Source organism: Candida albicans, chromosome 5 (assembly GCF_000182965.3).
Source record: "Candida albicans SC5314 chromosome 5, complete sequence".
NCBI classification, from domain to species: Eukaryota; Fungi; Ascomycota; class Pichiomycetes; order Serinales; family Debaryomycetaceae; genus Candida; species Candida albicans.
The window spans coordinates 1,164,461-1,187,199 of NC_032093.1; the positions used below are offsets into that span (position 1 = coordinate 1,164,461).

Below are 22,739 nucleotides of genomic sequence, written 5' to 3' on the forward strand. Positions count from 1 at the left end.
TTTCCAGTTCGCCACCACCAACTACTTTTACCACCACTAACAACATGTCAAGAGAAGATCCAATTAAGGCTGAAAAAGACTTTTCTGCTACTTTAGATGAACAATTCCCATTGATTGAAAAGATCTCTGACTACAAGCAAGCATTAGATAAGTATCTTGTCTTGGAGAAACAAACTCGTCAGTCTTCCGATTTGGCTTCATCAAAAAGAGTTCTCAACAAGATTGTTACTGCATTGGTTGATAATAACGATTGGGAGTATTTGAATGACTTGATAACTATCTTGTCAAAGAAACATGGTCAGTTAAAGTCGTCAATTCAAGCATTTATCAAAGATGTGATTGATAATTTGGATAAATTGGATGAAAACAACAAGCAACAATTAGAGTTGAAGATGAAATTGATTGAAACTATTAGAACTGTCACAGACAAAAAGATTTTTGTTGAAGTTGAGAGAGCCATTGTTTCAAGGCAGTTGGCCAAAATTTATTTAAACAAATTGAATGATTTGGATAAGGCAGTGGAAATCTTGTGTGATCTACAAGTAGAAACGTATTCGTTAATGCCATTCAGTGACAAGATTGAGTATATCTTAGAACAAATTCAGTTGACTTTACAAAAGGGGGACTATGGCCAAGCCAAGATTTTGAGTCGAAAGATTTTATTAAAATCGTTGAAGAACTTTGCCAAAGCTGATGAGTTTAAGGCTACTTATTTGAAGTACTTGATTGATATTAACGTATTTGATTATGATTATATTTCAATTGTCAAGAACTTGTTATTGTTGATTGAGATTCCATTGATCAAGGAATCGGCAGAGTACAAGGAGTATTTGGTGCTGGTTATTTACTACATCATTTTGTCAACCTACGATCCTCACCAGAACGATTTAATCAACAAAATCAAATCAAACCCCATTTTCACCAAGAATGTTGATGCTAATATTGTCAAGTTGTTAGATGTTTTCACCACAAACGAGTTGATTCACTGGTCAAACATCGAGTCGTTGTACAAGACGTCATTTGCCAATTCCAAAATATTTGCTGATGAAAAGAACTATAAAAACTTGCAAAAGAGAATTATTGAGCATAATCTCCGTGTGATCAACAAGTTTTATCAATCTATTAGGTTAGATAGATTAGCGCAATTGTTGCAACTATCAGTGGATGAAGCTGAACTGTATGTTAGCGAATTGGTAAACCAAGGAATGATTGTTGCCAAGATTAATCGACCACAAGGACTTGTGAAATTTGACAAAACCAAACATATTGAGGGGAGTGATCCTCGTACGAGTGATAACCATATCAACGCAGTGTTGAATGACTGGTGTTATGATATTGAGAAATTGTTAGAAGAGGTTGACGCTATAGGCCATTTGATAAACAAAGAAGAGATGATGTACGGAATCAAACAGAAAAGTTAAATAGAATCAATATATAAACTAAAGTAAGGCAATACCAGCAGCTAAAGCAATGACACTCAAGAATCCGGCACCTTCGACGGCAGCGTCGTTCTTTTTCGAAGAAGTAGAGTTGGCAGAAGTTGCAGATGAGCTGGAAACTTGGCTGGTTTGACTTGGGGAGGCACGACTTGATGCAGTAATGGAGGACGTGTAGTTACCGGTATCGTCGACGTTGTTACCTTTGGCATTACAGTTGCCTTGCACATAAGCATCGAACCCATGACCAGTTGGCTCAGCGAGACCTTTCAAGTATTTCAAAGCACCTTTGGGGGTGTCTGGAATCTCTTCGGTGACATTCCAGATGTTTGATTTTGGAGGACACTTGTTACCACCAGTAGACTTTAAGTATCCACCGTCGCCAGATGGGTTCTTGGTTTTTTCGAATTGAGATTTCAAATTGTCAAAGTCGTCGTTGGTGGTGACGCTGTCGCCTTTTAATTCGACCAAACCATAGTTAGAAGCTTCTTCGGAGTATTCGTATACCAACCCACCAGAAAACACAGACGACATCTCCGTAGAGTAAATTGCCTCAATTTCAGAAAATGGTCTTGGACGTTTGGCATTACACCCAAACTCAGAAAAGAATAATGGCACGGTATAGTTTGCAAAATCCTTCATTTGTTGAGAGTACTGGGAAGTAGTCATACTGGCGTCACCACACCAGGAATAGTCATTAATACCGTACATGTCGATTCTGGCCATGTCGTCGTCTCCACAATTGAAATAGAGACCAGAAGGTAATCTGTATTCGTCGACACTGGCAGCGGAGTAACCAACGGGGATGGTTCTAAAACCTCTATTCTTGATAAAAGTCTTCATGTCTCTAACAACGGCCTTGACGTAAGGAGCGGCTTCTAAAGATGGACCATCGTTGATAACCTCATTACCAGCAAAGAACCCCAAAGTGTTATCGAATTGAGCAAATTCAACAATAGAAGCAAATACTTCTTGCAAATAGTCAGTGTTGTAAGAACAAGCAGCGTCACTTCTAGTGATTGAAGAGTGCGGGGTATTGACATCGAGTATCACGTAAATACCGGCTTTGGCTAAGGTATCCATACACTCGGTGTGGTTTTTGGTGTTGTCAATCGAGTAGACTCTAATGGTGTTGATACCCAACTCTTGGAAGTACTTGACGTCTCTTTCACAAACGTTGGTATCAGCTAAAGGGTCTTCCAACTCGGATGACCCACCTGGTTGGTAGTCGACCCCTCTAATATAGAATCTGTCACCACTTTCGCTGTCCCAAAACGCATTACCTTCAACTTTGATGGAAGCAATAGACAAGACGGAGGAAACCAAGGATAAGTAAGTTACTAAAGATCTAAACAACATGGAGAAATGAACGAATGAATTGAAGTTAGTGATGTTTGGCCGGGCCAAAAAAGAAAAAGAATGTGTTATTTGTTGTGATTTTAAAATTTTCGTGAGGGGGGTTCAAAAATGATACCACTTTTTGTTTTTTTTCGTGAATCATAACAAAATCACGAAACAAGATTAAGTTTTACTACATCGGTAATGTGCAGGATATTTCATTAAACTTCGTGAAGTAAATATTTTTACGATATTGTAGTTAGTACGAAATTAGGTTATAGGGTAGGACTATGTAGTTGGCTGAGTGCCATCCCCATGGGGTGGCTTTTGAGTTAGGGCAGAAAAGGTGTTCGTGGCGTAATGTGCTCTAATCTAGCACAAAATGGTGGGTGCTTTTTGGTAACCTGGACACGCAGTGAAAGGTCAACACGAAAGTATAAGGGAGGTTTTCATAAAGTGGGAAAGAGGACAACCAAGTTTATATACGCTCAACAGGTTACTTGATCGTTTTTTAGTGCCTTGGCACTGTATACGTTCCAGCTGAATGGGTTTGAAAAATTGTGTAAGAAATTTTGCGATGGCGATTTTTTTGTATTTTTTTGCACAAATCTTGGGTCAAAAAGGTGCCAACACATATACTTCCAACAACAACTCGAATTGATATAATAGCCCCAGCTAGGCTAGTTAGACCCTATCTGCATCGATTAGACTGGTTATATTGTAGTGGGGCTATACATTTTGGTAGCACTTATTTTTTGAGCATTTGACACGTAAGTTGGAAAAAAAAAAATTTCTATCAACAACAAATCGGATAACAAAATTTCACCAAGAAGTTAGTTGCTTGTCAATCATTTCGCTATGGCATCACAGATACATTTTTTAGACATCAAGGGCAAACCTTTATTGTCAAGAGACTATAAGGGAGATATTTCTTCTACTACAATTGAAAAGTTCCCGCTTTTGCTATTGGAATTGGAAAACACTGTTGATGACGGTGAATACAAACCGTTTATCAACCATGAAGGCATAAACTACATTTTCATCAACCACAATAACTTGTACATTTGTGCATTGACACGGAAGAACGAGAATATTATGACGATCATTATATTTTTATCAAAGTTGGTTGAAGTCATGACCCAGTACTTTAAATCGTTGGAGGAAGAGAGTATTAAAGACAATTTTGTTATTATTTATGAGTTGTTAGACGAGATGATGGATTTCGGGGTTCCACAAACAACAGACACAAAGATCCTTAAGGAATATATTACCCAAGACTATTATTCTTTGATCAAGAGCACACCCACGCACTTGGTTGCTCCGCCTAATGCTTTGACCAATTCTGTCAGTTGGAGAAAAGAAGGTATATTTTACAAGAAGAACGAAGCATTTTTGGATGTGATTGAGTCGATCAACATGTTGATTACTGCCAATGGCCAAGTGTTGAATAGTGAGATTTTGGGGGAAATCAAGATCAAATCGCATTTGAGCGGTATGCCAGATTTGAGGTTAGGGTTAAACGATAAAGGTATATTTACTGGCAACAACGATGCCACCACCGACAGTGGCAAAAACATTGAAATGGAAGATATAAAATTCCATCAATGTGTTCGATTGTCGAAGTTTGAGAATGAAAAGTTGATCACATTTATTCCACCTGATGGCGAATTCACATTGATGTCGTATAGATTGTCGTCGTCGCAGTTTCTTATGAAACCGTTGATATTGGTCAATTGCAAGACCAAAGTGCATAAACACTCGCGTATTGAGATTGTGTGTACAGTCAAGGCACAAATCAAAAAGAAGTCTACAGCCAATAATGTTGAAGTGGTCATACCTATTCCAGAAGATGCCGACACCCCTAAATTTTCGCCAGAGTACGGTTCTGTGAAATGGATCCCGGAAAAGTCGTGCCTTATATGGAAGTTGAAAACGTTCCCTGGTGGCAAACAGTTCTCGATGAGAGCCGAGTTGGGCTTACCAGCAGTCACCGACCCTGAATCCATCATGAGCAAGAAACCTATAAAAGTAAACTTTTCCATACCATACTTTACTACCAGTGGAATCCAAGTTCGATACTTGAGAATCAACGAGCCTAAATTACAATACCAATCGTACCCATGGGTGAGATACATTACACAATCAGGGGATGACTATATAGTTAGAACTAAGTAATCCGTTCTTGGATATACGTATACAGGAGGAAGAGTCTTTCTATGTATTTATAAATCTGTAACACATCCCTTAGATGCATCGCTGACCAACTTGGCGTATTTGGCCAAAGTACCTCTTTTGTATCTTGGTTCTGGAGGCGTCCAGTGTTTTCTTCTTTCGGTCAAGACGTCTGGCTCAACCAACAAATCGATTTTGTTATTGTCTGCGTCGATGACAATAATATCGCCATCTTCAACCAAAGCAATTGGACCACCTTCAGCGGCTTCAGGAACAATGTGGCCAATAAGGAACCCGTGGGAACCACCCGAAAATCTACCATCAGTCAACAAAGCAACGTCTTTACCTAACCCGTAACCCATTAATGCAGACGAAGGTTTCAACATTTCTGGCATACCTGGACCACCTTTTGGACCTTCGTATCTGATCACACAAACTGTTTTTTCGCCTTTTTTGATCTCGCCATTTTCCAAGGCAACAATAAATGCACCTTCGTCGTTGAATACTCTAGCTTTACCTTTGAAATAAGTACCTTCTTTACCGGTGATTTTAGCGACAGCAGACCCTGGAGCCAAAGTACCTTTCAAGATTTGTAAGTGGCCACTTGGCTTCAATGGGTTTGATACTGGTCTAACAATGTCTTGGCCCTCAGGCAAATCAGCAAGTTTAGCCAAGTTTTCGTTGATGGTTTTACCGGTGACACTCAATTGGGTACCGTCGATAATGCCTTCTTTGATCAAGTATTTCATAACAGCAGGTGTACCGCCGACATTTTGCAAGTCGGCCATAACGTATTTACCCGATGGTTTGAAATCGGCCAACAAGGGAGTGTTGTCGGAGATTCTTTGGAAATCGTCAACAGTAATAGTAATGTCAAATGAAGAGGCAATGGCAATAAGATGTAAAACGGCATTAGTAGAACCACCAGTGGCAATGATATAAGCAATAGCGTTTTCAAATGATTTTTTGGTGACAATATCTCTTGGTTTCAAGTCCAACTCTAACAAATTCTTTAAGGCGAACCCGACGTTGGCACACTCTTCGGCTTTTTCTTTGGAGACTGCCGGGGACGAGGACGAAAATGGTAAGGTCAACCCCAAGACTTCAGAGGCAGAGGCCATAGTGTTGGCAGTGTACATACCACCACATGCACCGGGCCCTGGACAGGCATGTTTGACAATATCTATTCTTTCTTCGTTGTTGATTTGTTTTGACAAGTATTGTCCGTAGGATTGGAAAGCACTAATGATATCGATTTTGTCGGCTACAGCAGGGTTTTGGGTTCCGCAAGTTGGAGATCCAGGCAAGATAGTACCACCATAGACCATAATGGCAGGTCTGTTGTGTCTTCCCATAGCCATCAATACCCCGGGCATATTTTTATCACATGAAGGAATGGCAATGTTACCGTCATATAGTTGGGCCATGGTCATGGTTTCAAAGGAGTCGGCGATAATTTCTCTCAGCTGTAAAGAGTACTTCATACCTTCAGTACCGTTGGTGATACCGTCCGACACACCAATGGAGTTGAATTGCATGGCTTTTAAGCCGGCCTTGTTGACTGATTCGGAACACCTGTTGTTCAACTCCATCAAGTGCATGTTACATGGGTTACCTGACCACCAAACAGAACCGACACCGATTTGTGCACGATCGAAATCTTCATCACTGAAACCAGTGGCATAAAGCATTGCTTGGGAAGCACCCTGAGATGGGTCGCCTGTGACAATAGACGAGTACTTGTTTAACTTTTTCTCATGCTTGATTGTGGATGTAGCAAATGTCCTAAGACACCCTCTGCAAGATTTGACAAAACTCATTGGTGAAGAGAAGAATGAGTCAGAATAAGAAATTTTTCACATAATTTTTTTTTTTTTGATGATTCCGGTGCGTGGTGTGCGGTTCAGGAGTTTTTATCACCAATCAAAACTTTACGATTTGTCAGGCACAGCGAGGCAAGCAGGACCTATTGTGTTAACGTTGAGTTTGTAGAGCTATAGGTATATCCATATTTAGTATGTGGATGGGTACATGATCTGGGTGGTCTATACAAGGAACCGGATTTCCCTTGGCTGGATCCAGTCAATCCAGGAACACTGTTTATAGTTGTTACCATAGTATCACGTGTTTTCCTATACATAGGTTGTTAAGTTACCGTGTCACGTGACAAAATTGCTTTTCTAGTATTAGTTTTTCTGTTCCCGCAGTACTAAACAAACTAATTGATTGTGCAGTGAAAGTAAGAATAAACATTTTCTTAGTCGGTCGTGTAGTTCCCACATTTTTCGTATTGAAGTATTCCTAGGTTTTATTAATTAGATATTACGACGGATAATATGTGTTGCTCTAACTTTCTATAGATTCGAAGCTAATTATCAGTATATAATAATTGTAAGTAATAAAAGTATGAATAGTTATCCTAAGAGAAGTAGTATATAATAGAGAATAATAAAATAGTAATGATAAAGGATTCGTCGAACTCTCTGAGTTGAATTCGAAAGGACTGCACATAAAATATTGCAGATCCTGTTTTACAACAGTATCCTCGGTTTTTTTTAGAGCCGTTGATCATCAATTGTCGTTGGCACGACTGTTGTGGGGAATTTTTCACAAGACAGCAGACGAGTATATAAGTAGAGGTCATTGCCAGTTTTCTTTCTTTCTTTGCTCTGCACACCATGGCTGAAAAGAGATTATTCAAAGAGTACAACCAGTACCAAAAACACTTACCACAACTCAACAATGACCAAATAGTATCGCTAAGCCCACTTTCACCCGACAAGAATATTTTATTATGGGAAGCCACCATTGCCAAGCCCACCAGAAAGGATTCTCCATATTACTATGGCGGACAATGGAAGTTGAGTATAAACGTGCCCACGTCGTATCCTATTGATCCGCCCACAATCAAGTTTGTCACCCCTATAGTGCATCCAAATATAAATTTAGGTTCTGGTGAAATATGTTTAGACATTTTAAAGAAAGAGAGTTGGTCGCCAGCATGGAACCTTGAACATCTTGTGGTTGCTATTTTGATGTTGTTAGACCAACCCGAGCCAGACTCGCCGTTGAACATCGATGCAGCAAACTTGTATAGACAAGATAAAGTTGCTTACGAAAGTATAGTTCAGTTTAATATCTGGAAACACAATAATTTCTACAGTGCGTTTGTGCGAGACACAAGTGGGGTTAGAAGTTTATAGGAGAGCTCAAATATATATGTATATTCAATGGTTTTCACTAATCAAAACAGTAGGAATAGGAGGGGTGCTGCCTTCGGCGTTGGCATCTGCCGCTTCGCCAAGGTTAAATACTATTGGCTTGTCGGAATGGTGCTTTAAATGATCGTCGATGACTTGTTGAGCAGCAGGCACAGCTTGCAGTGGGATGACAAACGAGTTTAATGAATCCGATGACCCTTTTGTTGACAAGTATGGGCTTTGGTGTTCGTGGATTTTATCCAACTTTTTCTGGATCAAGTCAAACGAGCTTGTTTCCTTCATCTTCATGTCCAATAACTCTTGCTGTTGGTGCAAGAATGCATTTTGCAATTTGAGGTACTCGTGGTGTTGGGTATCAACAGCAACAAGGTTGGTAGAAGACTGTTCTGGAGTCAAGACCTTTGGTGTGCCTGTTGGTGAGTGAGTAGGGATATCCGACAACATATTTTCAAATGGGTTATCTTCAGATGGCGACTGCTTGGGGGTTCTGATACTTGGGGTGAACATACCCGTCAATGCTGGTGTCAGGGCGTTTCCTAAATCCAATTTGAGACCGGCCTTGCCTTCTGGCACAGTTGAAGCTCTGTAGAGGTGTACTTTCTTTTGGATGAACGAGTACCTTGCGTAATGGTCGCTGCCAAACTTTAACAACTCCGACAAATCCCTGAACCAGTTGTTGTAGTCAGATTCCGTAGCACACTTGAACGTTCTCTTGGACTTGGTGTTGTTTTTTGATAATACGAATTTGTATGACGAGTCGTTCTTGGGGGTGATTGTGTACTCGTTCAAGTTGTATGATTTGATTGGTTCGGTGTCGTGGCCGATGAATCCGCCAATCTTATCTTTTGATTTTTTGCCAGTGACGTTGACATCCTCGTCGAACTTGAACTCGTGGAGGTAGTTACATGACAAGACGTAGTAGCAACGGGTGTAGCTTTTCATGACTTTGGATTTCTTGTACATCATCCCAAAACGTATACACTTGTTTTGGACGGAGTTGTCGTAGGGCAATTGTATTGCCTTGAATGTCCGGTTTTCTCTTTTTGGGTTTTCTTCGGTAGACTCGGCGGTGTTGATAAAGCACGGGTTGTGCGAAATGAAGTATTGCCAATCGTGGGTTGACGAGTTGCTGACTTTGGTTTTTAGGAACTGGTGGTACTCGGAGTTGAAGTGGAGTTTTCCAAACTTGTCAATGACCCAGTGCAATTCTTTTAGGATGTAGGTGAACAAGTCGCGGGCAATACCTTGCAAGTTTAGGTACGATGCAAACATGTAGTTTTCCATAATCAACTGGTTTTTCAACCTATAGTCGACCTGCAACTTTACCAAGAGCGGGTCGTCCAAAGCAGCGAGTTCTTCTTCGTCGTCAACATACTTTTTGGTGACTGGGACTTCTCCACAGTAAAGTTCAACGGCAGAGGTGTACCTCCGCAATGCCTGTCCGGTTTTGGAAATCTCCTTTAACAAATCCTTATTAGCGAATGAGTCGTTCTTTAATGAAGTTTTGATTTCCTTGATCTTATGTGACAACTGCTTCAATAACATTTCTAGTCTGGGAATGAGCTTTGAGTTTAGTTCTTTGGTGAGCTTAAAACTGTTGTTGAACAATGTGTGGTGGGAACTGAGAAGCAATGACGGGAAGTTTGTATAGATTGAGTCGTCCGGGAAGAATGATGCTGGGATTTTGACGTCGTTGGTCGGTTCAGCTTTGGGGGCTGGCGGCAATACGAATCCCGATGGTTGTGTTGGTGGCGGTGTTGGTGGTCCGCTTTGCAGCTTGATAGATGTTAATGAGCTGTTACGTTTATGCAATGGGTTAGACTTTAAAAATGGGTTGTTACCGCCATTGGATTTTTGTTTGAACAATCCAGGACGTTTTTCGGAGGTTGTCGTGGCAATACTGGTGTTTGATAAAGTTTTTTTCAATTCGTTGGTTGGCGTGCCGTTTTTAGGGGATACCACACCGGCGTTGTTGCTGGCACTTATTTCTTGTAAGATCTTGTTTGGCAAATCTTTAAATCCAGGGAACTGGACGGCATTGATGAGTTGGTAGTTTAGGTTTGCTTCCAATTCCTTGACAAGAGCGATCTCCTTAAAGTAGTATAAGATTGCTTTGATAAAGTACTTCCAGTACTTGAAGAAATCAATAAGATGGTCGATGGGTTTGGATTCGTAGAAGGGGAGGTTACAGAAGAAGGGGGATTTGGGGTCACTAGACGGTAAGACCGACTGTTTTTCGAAATGGAAAGGTGGTGGACTCGACATGGTTTACCATTGAAGAAAAAAAAAAAAAAGGAAGGAATGGTGGATAGAGTTCCGTCAAGATCAATTTATAGACAACAAGCTTTTTTTTTCTCAAATTCGCGCACTAAATAGGAGATGATTTTGTGTAGGGAGATCAAACATTTTTTTTTTTTGCTTAGAATTATGAGCCGCCAAGCCCAGATTTTGCTACACAAAGGTACTGAAAATTCTCAATTGCTACGAACGTGCCACATCAGCAGGTTAGGTCCGACGCCCGCCTGGCTGTCATCCCTTTCACAAGACAAAACCGTCTTTTCCCTTTTTCAACAACTCGATCTCGTGCTTTAACAATCCAATCTCAATCAATAAGTTTGTCTTGTTGCCGAAACTGATAATTTTCAACAAGTTTTCGTTTTCCTGTTGCAATTGTGTTAAACGATGGACTAGTTTGTGGCTCAACTCTTCGACGTCATAGTTTTCGCTATTTGCAACTAACACTGCCTCGAGTCGTTGGTTGGTTTCCTGTAACTCCGTTGACTTTTCCTGCAATGTTTTCAGCAAATCCTGGAATAGTTGGTAGTGGTTTTTCGGTGCCATAAACGTTGGTGGCTGGTCGGTCTTGGTCATGATACTTATCTGGTCCGTCAAGTTTTTGATGATTTGGTTTTTCAAGATCAACTCGCCCTTGAGTTTGTTATAGTCTTCCTGCAACATTTCGAAGGAGTCGTCTTTGCGGTAGTACGGGATATAGCTAGGGGCGTTGATCATGGTATTTTTCATGTACTTGTTGGCGCTGCTATCGATTGAGGAGTATGGTGTTTCATCTTTGGTTGGTGGGAAGGTTTCTGATCTGACTAGGGGGTACCGATTGGCATACGATTCTTCTTTGCCTAGCGGCTGGAACGAAGTGCCTACTTGTCGGCTGGTCGATGACCAGAACTTGTTGCGGTAATCAGCAGAGTCGTTAGACAGCATAGGGGTGAGGTTGGTTGTAAAAAAAAAAAGAAAAAGTGTATATTTTTTTCTATACAAAATTTTGTCCTAGCATTTGTTGTAATAGCTGCCCATTTGGTGTGTTTAACACCGTGTCTGGCAACTTTAATATCCTGTCCTCTAAATTTTTGCCACATAAAAAGTCAATTACCACATCTGTGAAGTGGTTGCAGTTGTTTGTGAATAAGTTGTAGTTGACGGCGTGGTACTTCATTTCGTCGTGGTTCTTTAGTTCGTTGATGAAGTCGTTGAGCAACTCGTCGTCCACCCCGGTTGTGCCAATCTCTAATACTTCGATGGGTGTACCGTACTTGGTATGGCCCGGTGGCGAGTTGACCTTAATTCCTTGGTCGAGGTAGTACTCTTTGTTTCGGATAACCACCGAGGTGTGGTAGATGGCGTCTATCAGAATGCCCAAGAGCATGGGCGAGTAGACTCTGGCTAGGCCCTGTGATAAGTCGTACACATATACTTGCACTGTGTCTTCAGTCATGTTTGCGGGTAGTGTTTGCGTAATTTATAAAAGTGTCACAACAAAAAAAAATTTTTTTCTTTTTCTTTTCACCAACAGTTATGCTCTAGCCATGGCATATACAGATGAGATTCAACTATATAAAACCAAACTTGATGATATTTTAGCGAAAAAGTATATTGACCAGTCGTTATTGGTTGGGTTTACTGCGTCGTTGCAAGCCAAGTTTTATGGGTGGATTGTTGCCGACTTGGATAGGTACCACCACAATTTGGGGTTGCCGTTTCGTACCATTGATTTGTTTGAGACGTTGTGGGCAGATTTTCATTCGCCGATTATCAAGTTTTTCCAGCACCAGCATGCCGTTGTGTTTGAAGAGATTAACAACAACCTCAAAGAGTGTCAACGGGAAGGGAAACCGGGGAGTTTTAAAGTCAAGCCAGTGGAGATGAGGAAGATTAACGATAGTTTTATCAAGTTTATCAAGGATGTGTTTGGGTTTTATTCGAAATTGCTAAAGTATTTTGTTACGCACTATAGGAACTCGTACTTGCCAAAGAAGTTTATGGAGTCGTTTAATTTTACGGTCGAGAAACTGGCGGTGTATTGTGCTGACGATAATTTCCAGGCCAATGTATTGTACCTCGTGCACAGGTGCTGTTTGTCGTTGGGGGATATACACCGACACCGGACATTTATAGAGACGAGTTTTGTCACGCCGGCGTCGTCGAACAGAGAGTATTTCCGGATCCGGTCAAGCACTGACAAGACGTTTTTGTTTCCGGCGTACTCCAAGGCGTTGCAGTACTACCATTTGTGCATTATGTTGTTGCCGGCGTTGAACGAGCCGTATAACCATATTGGGGTGATCTACAACTTGGTCGATGAAAAGTTTACTGCCGTATACTGGTTTTTGCGGTCGCAGTTTACGCGGATCCCAGACTACAAGTTGGGGCTTGCCAATTTGACCAAGTTGTTGCAGAAACACTGGTTTACGACGGCGTTGGTGGATATTGTCAAGTCGACGCCAGAACGGCGCTTTAGCAACACCAGGATAATGAATGTGTACTTGGTGTGTTTGATTGGGTATATATATTGTCCGGAAAAGTACAAGAGTGGCCCCAATATTGTCAAGAAGATTCTGTTTTCTAAGATTGAGACAGACTTTTTCAAGATGTTGGACAAGAATTTTGAGGAAGAGGTGGTGTTGCAGCAGCTTGTGGTGGCGTTTTCGTTTTTAAAGTTGGATGGCCAAGAAAAGTTAGTAAAGTTTACGTTTAGGTTTGTGGAGAGGGTATTGGGGTGTTTGAAAACCCAGGAGTCGTTGGTGATTCTAAGGTTTTTGTTGAATGTATTGCGTGAGAACCAAGAGTTTTTGAAGGTGTTTCAGTCGCGGAAAAAGTGTGTGGTGTACTTGTGTGCGGTGTTGAATAAGTACTACCAGGAGGTTAGTCACCGCCCGACGCGTGCCTACTATTTCTGGGAGGATGTGCATTTCCGGGACTTTTCGTTGATCAAGTACCAGTTTAAGGATTTTAGAGACGATGGGATATTTGAGGCGAATGATATAGATGTGTTGGTCGGGGATTATGCGGGAGATAGACTGAATGAGAATGATCTACGTGCTAAGGCGGTGTTGGTGCTAGGCAAGAAAATATTAGGTGGGGCCGAAGGGTATGAAGTGAAGGAGGCCGATAAGTTGTCTATCAAGAGACGCGACCAGGCTGTGGTGGTGCCGCAGTCTCTTGAAGAAATCCAGCTGCTTATATCGAACCAGGCAAAGGAACTTTGTATGGACATTGACCAAGGCATGCAAAATATGGTTGACAAACTAGTAGAAGATGATCCGATCTGGTGATGTCAAAACGTGTAGGATATATTTCGCGTGTATACGACCGAAAAAATTTTTTTTCTTTTTAACGCACCACTTTTTTTTTTTCTCTCTCTAACCATGGACGCTGAAATCAAGCATAGGAACTCGGACAAGACGTTCAAGTTTGTCACTCCCCCAGCAGACTCGTCTATTGAAGTGTTGAATGATTTTTACTGGACAGATACTGATGAGCCACATGTGGCCAGGAGAAAGATGATTCTTCAAAAGTATCCTGAGGTTACGAAATTGACGGGCCACGAGCCCAAGACCAAGTGGTATGTTATGGGGGTGGTGTTGTTACAGCTTGGGATTGCCTACTACCTTAGACACACGCCGGTTTTTTCATGGAAGTTTTTGACGTTGGCGTATGTTATTGGAGCCACAGCCAACCAGGCGATTTTCCTTGCCATTCACGAGTTGTCCCACAACTTGTTGTTTAGAAAGCCGTTGCACAATAAATTGTTTGCTGTGTTTGCCAATATTCCTATTGGGGTGCCATACTCGGCCTCGTTCCAGCCATACCACCAGTTGCACCACAAGTTTCTTGGTGACATGTACTTGGATACTGATTTGCCTACTGAATATGAAGGGAGGTTTTTGTCGAGCATGCCTGGCAAGTTGTTTTTTGCGATATTCCAGATTTTCTTTTATGCGTTGAGACCGATGTTTATTACTCAGATCAAGTTTACGTATGTGCATTTAGTGAATGTTGTGTTCCAGCTTATTTTTGATCATGTTATGGTGACATGCTGGGGGTGGAAGGCGTTGGGGTACTTTATTGTGAGCACGTTTTTGGCGGGGTCGTTGCACCCATGTGCTGGCCACTTTATTGCTGAGCATTATGTGTTGAATGAGAATAATGTGCCACGCCACCAAAAGATTGGCGGGACAAACATTTCGAAAGAGTTGTTGCCGGCCGAGACCTACTCGTACTATGGGACGTTGAACATGCTTACATGGAATGTTGGGTACCACAATGAGCACCATGATTTTCCATACATTGCGTGGACGAGGTTGCCAGAGTTGAGGCGAATTGCTGCAGAGTTTTACGATCCGTTGCCACAGGTTACGTCGTGGTGTGGAGTTATCTGGTGGTTTATATTCAATGATGTGAATACGGTATGGAATAGAGTTAAGCGTGAAGGTAAAGAGAAACACGGATATAGAATTAATAGGTTAGACGAGAACTAAAGACCCTTGATTATGCGAGAAATGTCGTCGATGTCAGAGCTGAGCTTGGCCTGGACAGCAGCAAGTAGTTCATCTTTGGTGACCAACTCACCTTCGTTTTCCTCTCCCTGGCCCAACACTTTGATTCGTAATTGGCCTTGTGGGTACTCTTCTTTACCAAGAATGACAGCTAATTTGGCGCCGGCCTTTTCGGCGGCATCGAATTGTTTACGAATGTTGGCTTTGGATTTGTACAAGTACTCGGCGTTGATCCCAGCTTTCCATAACTTGTTGGTGATTTCCATTCTTTCTTTTAAGAACCCGTTCCAGCCTTCGCCGCCGCCAAATGCCATAACAAACACGTCAGTGTGGTTGGCGGAGATGTTGTTGAGATTGGCACGGTTCTTGATGATGGAGAATAATCTCTCAACACCAAACGATACACCAACACAAGGGATGGATTTACCGTTGGAGAACATACCCACTAAATTGTCGTAACGGCCACCAGCAGCGATGGACCCGACACCGACATATGCCGATGCGTCATCGTCTTTGGATTTAGCTTTTAATTCGGTAGCGTTTTCTGGTGGTGCTGAGGCGGCAGTAACAGCTTCGTAGATTAAACCAGTATAGTAGTCCAACCCTCTAGCCAATGACAAGTCGAACGACAAGTATTGGGTGATATCGAATGCGTCAACGTAGTCGGCCAAGATTTGCATTTCCTCGATTCCTTTTTGTGCTGAGTCGTTGGACTTGAGGATTTCACTCGATTGCAAGTACTCCAACACCTCACGAATTGACCCGTTGTGTTTGACAAACTCACCGATCTTGTCGGCGACTTCTTCTGGTTGACCTTTTTCGACGACCATTTCTTTTTTGACCACTTCCCATGGCGATTTGTCGAGTTTGTCGACTGCAGAGGAAATCTTTCTCACATCTTCTTCTTTAACCCCACATGCTTGGAAGATACCATCTAAAATTTTTCTATGGTTGAGTTTCACTTTAAAGTCTTGGATTCCCAATCCATTTAACCCATCACACAATAATGCCAAGATTTCTGAGTCTGGGACCATTGTGTCGTAGTTTCCGGCAATATCGAAATCGCATTGGTAAAACTCTCTCATTCTCCCTTTGGTCATGGCTGGCTGGTCTCTTCTGTAGACTTTGGCAATGTGGTATCTTTTGATGCTGGCGATATTGTTGCATGCGACGAATCTGGCGAACGGAACAGTCAAGTCGTATCTCAAGGAAGTGAGTTCTCCACCTTGGTCTTCTAAGTTGTAGATCAATTTCGAGTCTTCACCGTATTTTCCAGTCAATATTTCTCTCAATTCGAAAACGGGTGTGTCGATGGTTACACCACCGTGCTTTTTGAATAGAGTCGATAATGTCCCGAAGATGGCCTCTCTGAGGACCATATCTTTGTCGGCCCAGTCTTTGGTACCCTTTGGTGTTTTCAATACAAAGTCTTGAGCTTTTCCTTTTTTGGGCTTGGTGGCAGTCATGAGTAGTCGTTTGATCATGGAGATGTGATGAAAATTTTTTTGCAAAGATTTTTTTTTTCAGAAAAAGTTTGTGCGAAAGCAGAGACGATCTCTGAATGGTGGTCATTTTTGATGGCAGTGATCTCTAGAGAACCGATACAAGAGTGTGAAGACTTTACTTCCCACTAAATGGCAAACCAGTAAAATAATACGTATAATAAATTCTAAAGAGTTGACTCGCTCAGTCTGGATTGATGATATTGTGTTGCTTCATGAGCATGGGGCCAAATGCTGAGAGGCATTAGCAGCAGCACATAAATTGTTACAGGGAGTTTTACAGTGAATAATATTATATAGCTGTACACATATTAACAATCAATATACAACGCTAGAGCTATTACAGACAGATTTGGAAGAGAAACAGCGTATTCAAGGACGGTGGGATACTAGTAGCGAGGCCAAGAAGCGACATCCAACGACTATAAATTGAGGAAGAGCAAAAAAAATTTCACCTACTGTTCGCTTTTTCTTCTTCTCCATATAACTTTGAGGAAAATATAATTGAAACCATCTTCTCCTGGGGAAGAGGAAAGGCTTTGGGTCTTTAGTTCATCCGTTAGTTCATTTAAGGTTATAGGTCTTCCATATGGAAACAAAAAGGTCAAATGATTGATTTTACCAGGTTTCACAGAGTATTTCTACTAACAGTGAATAGGTTTAGCAGAGTAATAGAATGATGTTTATTGTTATAGAACTGAACATGTAGAGGGCTTAACCCGACAAGACGTATGAGCTGATGATTCTACAAATATTTGTTCACCTTTGACATGCTCTCAATTGGCGACTTCTTAGTTGAAGTGATGAAACCTAATACTTCAAGTTTACTTCACCCGGACTGGTAGAACAATAAAGATGTTATCTGGACGTATCTGTAGAAAAGTCTGTAAAAGTTTTAAGCTGATCAAACGATTAAAGACTTTTTGGTCAAGAATTTAGTCAAAATTTCCACCAAAAAATAATCACCTCAGGATARTTGTTGTAGAGTCGACTGACTCAAGTAAAGAACRGATTGCAATTTAAAGTAGTTGGCCCGTTAAGCTAGCTCAGTAATGTGTGACATAATTGGTGATTTGGTGYATCTACGGTTAGAACTTGTTGAASAGAATAAACACTTGAAATATATAACTATAAAATATTTCTTTTCTTACTCCTGTACTATCTGTATATGTCTTGTAGAACAGAGCCCCTAATTACCAAACTGGTTTAAAAAGCTGTCTACATCAAACTCTTCATTTACGTGGTCGCCATTGTCGAGCAATGTCATGTTCAACCCGTCTAGTATCAGCTCGTCGTTTTCAAGTATGTTGTTCATGTCCAAGTTGTTGTCTGTGGTGGCAGGTACTTTGTCGTCCAATTTTAGGTCCTCGTAGTCCATGTTGGACAAGATGTCTTCGTCGTTGGTATTGTCGTTGATGTCAAAGCCAATAAAGTCGTCAAAGTTGTCAAACTTTTGTGGGGCGGCCTCCTCTGCTTTCTTTGCTGCTTCTTCTGCTTTCTTTGCTTCCTCTGCTTTCTTGGCCTCTTCTGCCTTCTTTGCTTCCTCTGCTTTCTTTGCTTCCTCTACTTTCTTTGCCTCCTCTGCCTTCTTGATTTCCTCTGCTTTCTTGGCCTCCTCTGCCTTCTTCTTGGCCTCTTCTTCACGTTTCTTTCTTGCCGCTTCTTCTTTGACTTTCAATTCGTCATGTTTCTTTTTCTTTTCAACCATAACGCCGAGACACCACTCTGCATCATTGAGTTTCGACACTGTTTGGTCTAGAATAGCATGGAAGTTTTGGATTTCGCCGTTGAGCAGTTGGGTTATGGATTTTTGGATTAGTTCGTTGTTGGGGCTAGTTATCACATTGCTTTGCTTTCTGTTTTGGTCGATTATCTCAAATATGTATCCTGATGATTTCAATATCTCGTCGAGTGAGTTATGTAATCTTGTTTGGAGGTTTTCTGGCATGGTGGGGGGAAATAAAGGTGTGATAAAATTATTCTTGTTGGTTTATGCGACGTTTGTGTCAGGGAAATAMCACCTTGATATATAGGGACATCTACACCCAGAGTGTAGACGGAGACACGACCTCCGAAGGATCGGTCTGTTGAGGAAGTATATATCTACATACGCACACATAGTGATTAATATACTATCAAGTGTTCACTGATACTCAGATTCCATTAATATAAGTYGTRCGTATTAGGTCAASATTGGTGAAAAATTTGCACTCATCGAGAGCCGGGAATTAGTATAAAMAGAAGAGAAAAGAAAGGTATTTAGGATATAGAGACCGAGTTTCAGTAGACACTTTTAGTGGGCGTAAACTTTATTTACTCTGTTTTTTGCTTATTAMAAATAATCCCTATCGTGTACTAGGACTAATTCTCACGAATATTCCGTGTATACAAACAATAAAAACTTTCAAAAACAGTTCACTTTSCACCACAGATGTATCCAACACATTGACGTTGTTTGTGAACAAGTAGTCATTGGAATCCCGTGATRGYTCTGTTCAATTTGACGGAGCAGCAGATCATCCAATTGTCTTCTAACAACAGGGKCAGAGTCTTCATCAACTAGRGCAAWTATTTCACCATCTTCAACTACAAATAGTTCTCTCCAGGTTTGCCATAACATTATCTTTCGTGCCAGCAATCAAGCAACACAGCAGGAYGGAAAAACACCGATTCACGAACACCTRGAGTACAYGTATCTAGCTATAACACGAGCAGTAAKACGGATTTTAAAAGGAGCCGGAAAATATAAACRTCAAGAGAAATCAAAAAAACGATTAATAATACCACGCTCATGGATTCGKGTTCAGATTGAACATCAGTCTCAGCAAACATGGAAAGTTAACAATTTTTGTTGTCTATGAATTACAGAACCAGGGGAAATGGCAAAACATTACACCAAGAAATGATGAGACAGCTAACCCTAGAATTATGGCACAAGTCTCAAAGGTGAGTAAGCGATGCTGTTGAATCTGGTTATGTCCATAATACTACTTGAAATGATCTAATTAGAAGTTTAATAAATATACGATTATGCAATGCAAGACTGGGGCAATTTCAGGTTCCTCTCTATAAGACCGACTGCTACTGTAGGCCAMACGAAGCAGAAACTCTGAATTGGAGGATAAACCCATGTCTATAAGACAYCAAGCACAGTTGTAGAGGAAAAGTCATTCAAGGAGTAATCAGATCATAAAAATGAAGCTTACATAAAAACGCGGTAACGACAGGTGAAGAGAAATTTGTCGATCAAATTTCATCCCGAAGGTTCTTYATCAGAGATAGTGTTGAATTTTCCCAAAATTTTTTGGAYATCTTYAGATGTAGCCCCAGCCAAGACTAACCAAGGGGGGGGGAGAGGGGCACGAGTTTGATTTACGGAAGTCTAACTGCCAACAAGAACGACTTGTACGTGTTATCAACTCCGAATTCAAAAATCCCTCAAGATCTAGCTAACACTAACAAWTGCCTAACCAAGCTGAACCACTCTAAAACTACCCCCTGCTGTAATCACCACAACAAGTCAACCATCTAGAGATTTAGCCCACACTAGCAGTTCTGTAACCAATTCAAAATGATCTAACTTACTGCTCTAATTTGCAGCAATATCAACAAATGCTTTAATCTGGTGATCAATTTGAATATCTCTAGAACTCTCAACTCACTGTACCAGAACTATTTAAACCAGATTTAACAACCCCAATTCAACCAATTCSGCACACTCTCAAATGAGCACAGTAATTGAATATCTCTCTTGAGATTTACACCAGTGAAACAATGTATCCTAATTTCAACCAATGTATTAACCGGGTGACAAAATTGAGTAACTGTACAATCAATTTGGAACTCTCTTCAAATTTCAACCACTTTGAGATTGAACAACTACCTGAACCAAGAACTCAACCCTTGATTTAAACCATTATCAATACTAATTCAACAACACAACTAACTTGGAACTCCCTTCACAAATGAGCCACTCAGAATTTCAACAACTCCCTGAACCTAAATTACAACTCTCTCAAATAAACCAATYTCTAATTGAACAACAACCCCAATAGTTTAAAACTCTCTTCTYGTTTACAACTACTCTGACTTTGTACAAATCACTGTACCGGAACTACCCTTGATTTAAACCTCTCTCAACACTAACTCTAAAACAACTACACCAATTTGAAACTCTCTTCAAATTTGAACTACTCTGAGATTGAAAAACTATATCAMAATTAAACTTATTCACTGATTTRAACCACTTTCATACCTAATTGAACATACACCCCACTAGTTTGCAACAATCTTCTTATTTTGAAATACTCTATACCTCAACAACTCCTCGAACCTCAATTACAACTCTCTCAAATAAACCAATCTCTAATTAAACAACACACTACCCAAWTTARACATCCGTACRGTCAATCAACTATCTAAAGCATCCGCACACYCAATTCATTCTCACACCCAACTCATTCTCACACACATCCGGACTAAAGGGGGTGCAAGCACCCCAAAAARRAAAAAAAAAAAAAAAGGTGAGCATCCGTACGGTTGTGGTGCGGCAGTTGGAGAAGTGTTGCTCACTCGAGGTGTGTGGCCTSTATTGGCTAGAAAATTATTGCTAAATCTAAACTTGTTTGTGTGACTCTCGCTTTGCTCGGGTGCTCGCTTGAAGTTAGACATCCGTGGTCAACAGAAAAAATGYGCAACAATGCGCAAAAACACCCCACAATGAACAAATACGCACAAAAATACGAACACATCTCTACCTGCTCTACCTGCTCTATCAACACAACCTACAAGGACCCCCCGTGTTGTTCCATACTAATGGAAACGCGGAAAAAAGATGGCAAAAATTTTTTTGCTAACAAATTTTGTTAGGCGCGAAAAAAAAGATGGCAAAGATTTTACAAGYTGTCAAAAAAAGATGACAAAAATTTACCAAGTTTTTTTGGGGTTTTTTTTATGGGTTTTTAGGGCTTATATAGGTTGTTTAGGGGTGTRGGAATAKGATGGGCTGTGTTTGGGAGCAAACGGAGCACTGGTTGCCGAGATATGCGCGGTTAAAGGTGGGAGAACAGAAAAGGCGGAAAARCAGTAGGTAGATGCCCACTTTTTGTACTTTTTAAAGCACCACTAGATAGCTCTCACTCTGTAGATTCTACCTATCAAGGTTAGAAGTYGATACCTCTTTTGGKTGTTGAGCTAGAGCCCGTTTTAGTCAGTTTTGGCCGATTTTACGACATTTTTTTGTCATCTTTTTTTTAACTATGCGACTTTTTTTTGGTGGTGCGACATATTTTTGCCATCTTTCTTGGGGGTGCGACTTTTTTTTGCCATCTTTTTTTGGTGGTGCGACATTTTTTGTCATCTTTAATTTTGTATGGGGATTTTTTGCCATCTTTTTTGAGGCGACGACATTTTTTGCCATTTTCGGGAATAAGTTATTTCCGAGGRGAGAAAATTTTTAGGGTTGAGTTTGCRAAAATTCTGAGCTAAAAGTTGGTTCTAGTTGGGGTGAAAATGGGGAAATTCAAACAAAGAATTGATGCACAGCAAATAATAGAGTTTTAGACTTGTAATTGTGTATAGTAAGAGAATTAACTTCAAAGAAGAAGCAGGAGAATAGAATTTACTGAAAGGAGTAAGGGAAGTCTATTTTTGAGTTTAAGATGGCAAAAGTTAAATTTAGAAACAGCTAAACAAGTCAGAASAACTATTAAMGTTGCGACTCTATTGTGAAGTTTAGTGGGTAAGTTATTTGACTGTTTTGGAGGCAGTTGATTGTGTAGTTGTGAAAATCGGGGTGCCGGTGGGAGACCCGTGGGTGATCGGTGAGCSRGGGACACGTCAACAAAAAAAGATGGCAGAAAAAAAGCTGACAGAAAAAAAAAGATGGCAAAAAAAAGATGGCAGAAAACATCACTTTTCTTCTTCAACAACCAGGCAATCAACAATCAATCAACAATCAGTCAGATATTTAATCAGTCAGGTAAAATGGATTATGCAGATGTGAATGATACTTGAATTGGAAGTTAGACACCCGGGAGATAAAGAGTTTATGGAAAAGTCATTTTATTTGGAAAACTTATTTTGAAAAAGATGTCAAATCAGTGGGTACTAGCAAGATGGAAGTAAGTGAAGGATTTCAAGTCTATTGCCGAGAAGGAGCAACGCATTGGAGAGAATTCAAAAAGTTGATAGATAGGAGAGAGAATTGAAACTCAATGGAATCAGCACTGGAAAATCACGGATGGCGAAACTGTTGCCGGCCAAGCTAGTCAGGGATTC

At 40.7% G+C, this 22,739-nt stretch overlaps 12 protein-coding genes across 12 annotated transcripts, besides 1 other annotated feature; 5 read left to right on the forward strand and 7 right to left on the reverse strand. All coding sequences in view use genetic code 12, as the record gives it.

Moving 5' to 3' along the window:
* Positions 1 to 44: 44 nt before the first annotated feature.
* Positions 45 to 1,421, forward strand: RPN5 (proteasome regulatory particle lid subunit; the record flags this gene model as incomplete). The annotated part of the gene is made up of 1 exon (XM_716849.2): positions 45 to 1,421. The coding sequence occupies one exon, from the start codon at positions 45 to 47 to the stop codon at positions 1,419 to 1,421; it is 1,377 nt and encodes a 458-aa protein (XP_721942.2).
* Positions 1,422 to 1,439: 18 nt separating this feature from the next.
* On the reverse strand, positions 1,440 to 2,795 carry PGA4 (1,3-beta-glucanosyltransferase; the record flags this gene model as incomplete). Its single annotated transcript, XM_716850.2, has 1 exon — positions 1,440 to 2,795. The coding sequence occupies one exon, from the start codon at positions 2,793 to 2,795 to the stop codon at positions 1,440 to 1,442; it is 1,356 nt and encodes a 451-aa protein (XP_721943.1).
* Positions 2,796 to 3,632: 837 nt separating this feature from the next.
* On the forward strand, positions 3,633 to 4,949 carry APM1 (Apm1p; the record flags this gene model as incomplete). Its single annotated transcript, XM_716851.1, has 1 exon — positions 3,633 to 4,949. One exon carries the CDS (start codon positions 3,633 to 3,635, stop codon positions 4,947 to 4,949), a length of 1,317 nt encoding a protein of 438 aa, XP_721944.1.
* Positions 4,950 to 4,996: 47 nt separating this feature from the next.
* ILV3 (dihydroxy-acid dehydratase) lies at positions 4,997 to 6,766 on the reverse strand (the record flags this gene model as incomplete). The annotated part of the gene is made up of 1 exon (XM_716855.1): positions 4,997 to 6,766. The coding sequence occupies one exon, from the start codon at positions 6,764 to 6,766 to the stop codon at positions 4,997 to 4,999; it is 1,770 nt and encodes a 589-aa protein (XP_721948.1).
* Positions 6,767 to 7,237: 471 nt separating this feature from the next.
* Positions 7,238 to 7,485: a long terminal repeat ((iota-5b) Long terminal repeat (LTR); about 251 bp long, 13 copies per genome).
* Positions 7,486 to 7,624: 139 nt separating this feature from the next.
* Positions 7,625 to 8,149, forward strand: PEX4 (E2 ubiquitin-protein ligase peroxin 4; the record flags this gene model as incomplete). Its single annotated transcript, XM_716856.1, has 1 exon — positions 7,625 to 8,149. The coding sequence occupies one exon, from the start codon at positions 7,625 to 7,627 to the stop codon at positions 8,147 to 8,149; it is 525 nt and encodes a 174-aa protein (XP_721949.1).
* Positions 8,150 to 8,173: 24 nt separating this feature from the next.
* Positions 8,174 to 10,432, reverse strand: CAALFM_C505440CA (uncharacterized protein; the record flags this gene model as incomplete). Its single annotated transcript, XM_716858.2, has 1 exon — positions 8,174 to 10,432. The coding sequence occupies one exon, from the start codon at positions 10,430 to 10,432 to the stop codon at positions 8,174 to 8,176; it is 2,259 nt and encodes a 752-aa protein (XP_721951.1).
* Positions 10,433 to 10,705: 273 nt separating this feature from the next.
* Positions 10,706 to 11,386, reverse strand: MUM2 (Mum2p; the record flags this gene model as incomplete). Its single annotated transcript, XM_716859.2, has 1 exon — positions 10,706 to 11,386. One exon carries the CDS (start codon positions 11,384 to 11,386, stop codon positions 10,706 to 10,708), a length of 681 nt encoding a protein of 226 aa, XP_721952.1.
* A 49-nt stretch (positions 11,387 to 11,435) lies between these two features.
* On the reverse strand, positions 11,436 to 11,897 carry CAALFM_C505460CA (uncharacterized protein; the record flags this gene model as incomplete). Its single annotated transcript, XM_716861.2, has 1 exon — positions 11,436 to 11,897. The coding sequence occupies one exon, from the start codon at positions 11,895 to 11,897 to the stop codon at positions 11,436 to 11,438; it is 462 nt and encodes a 153-aa protein (XP_721954.1).
* Positions 11,896 to 13,734, forward strand: EST1 (Est1p; the record flags this gene model as incomplete). The annotated part of the gene is made up of 1 exon (XM_716860.2): positions 11,896 to 13,734. The coding sequence occupies one exon, from the start codon at positions 11,896 to 11,898 to the stop codon at positions 13,732 to 13,734; it is 1,839 nt and encodes a 612-aa protein (XP_721953.2).
* A 93-nt stretch (positions 13,735 to 13,827) lies between these two features.
* On the forward strand, positions 13,828 to 14,940 carry DES1 (Des1p; the record flags this gene model as incomplete). Its single annotated transcript, XM_716863.2, has 1 exon — positions 13,828 to 14,940. One exon carries the CDS (start codon positions 13,828 to 13,830, stop codon positions 14,938 to 14,940), a length of 1,113 nt encoding a protein of 370 aa, XP_721956.1.
* Positions 14,937 to 16,442, reverse strand: HTS1 (histidine--tRNA ligase; the record flags this gene model as incomplete). The annotated part of the gene is made up of 1 exon (XM_716866.2): positions 14,937 to 16,442. The coding sequence occupies one exon, from the start codon at positions 16,440 to 16,442 to the stop codon at positions 14,937 to 14,939; it is 1,506 nt and encodes a 501-aa protein (XP_721959.1).
* A 1,207-nt stretch (positions 16,443 to 17,649) lies between these two features.
* CTA24 (Cta24p) lies at positions 17,650 to 18,408 on the reverse strand (the record flags this gene model as incomplete). Its single annotated transcript, XM_716869.2, has 1 exon — positions 17,650 to 18,408. One exon carries the CDS (start codon positions 18,406 to 18,408, stop codon positions 17,650 to 17,652), a length of 759 nt encoding a protein of 252 aa, XP_721962.2.
* Between the last annotated feature and the right edge of the window lie 4,331 nt (positions 18,409 to 22,739).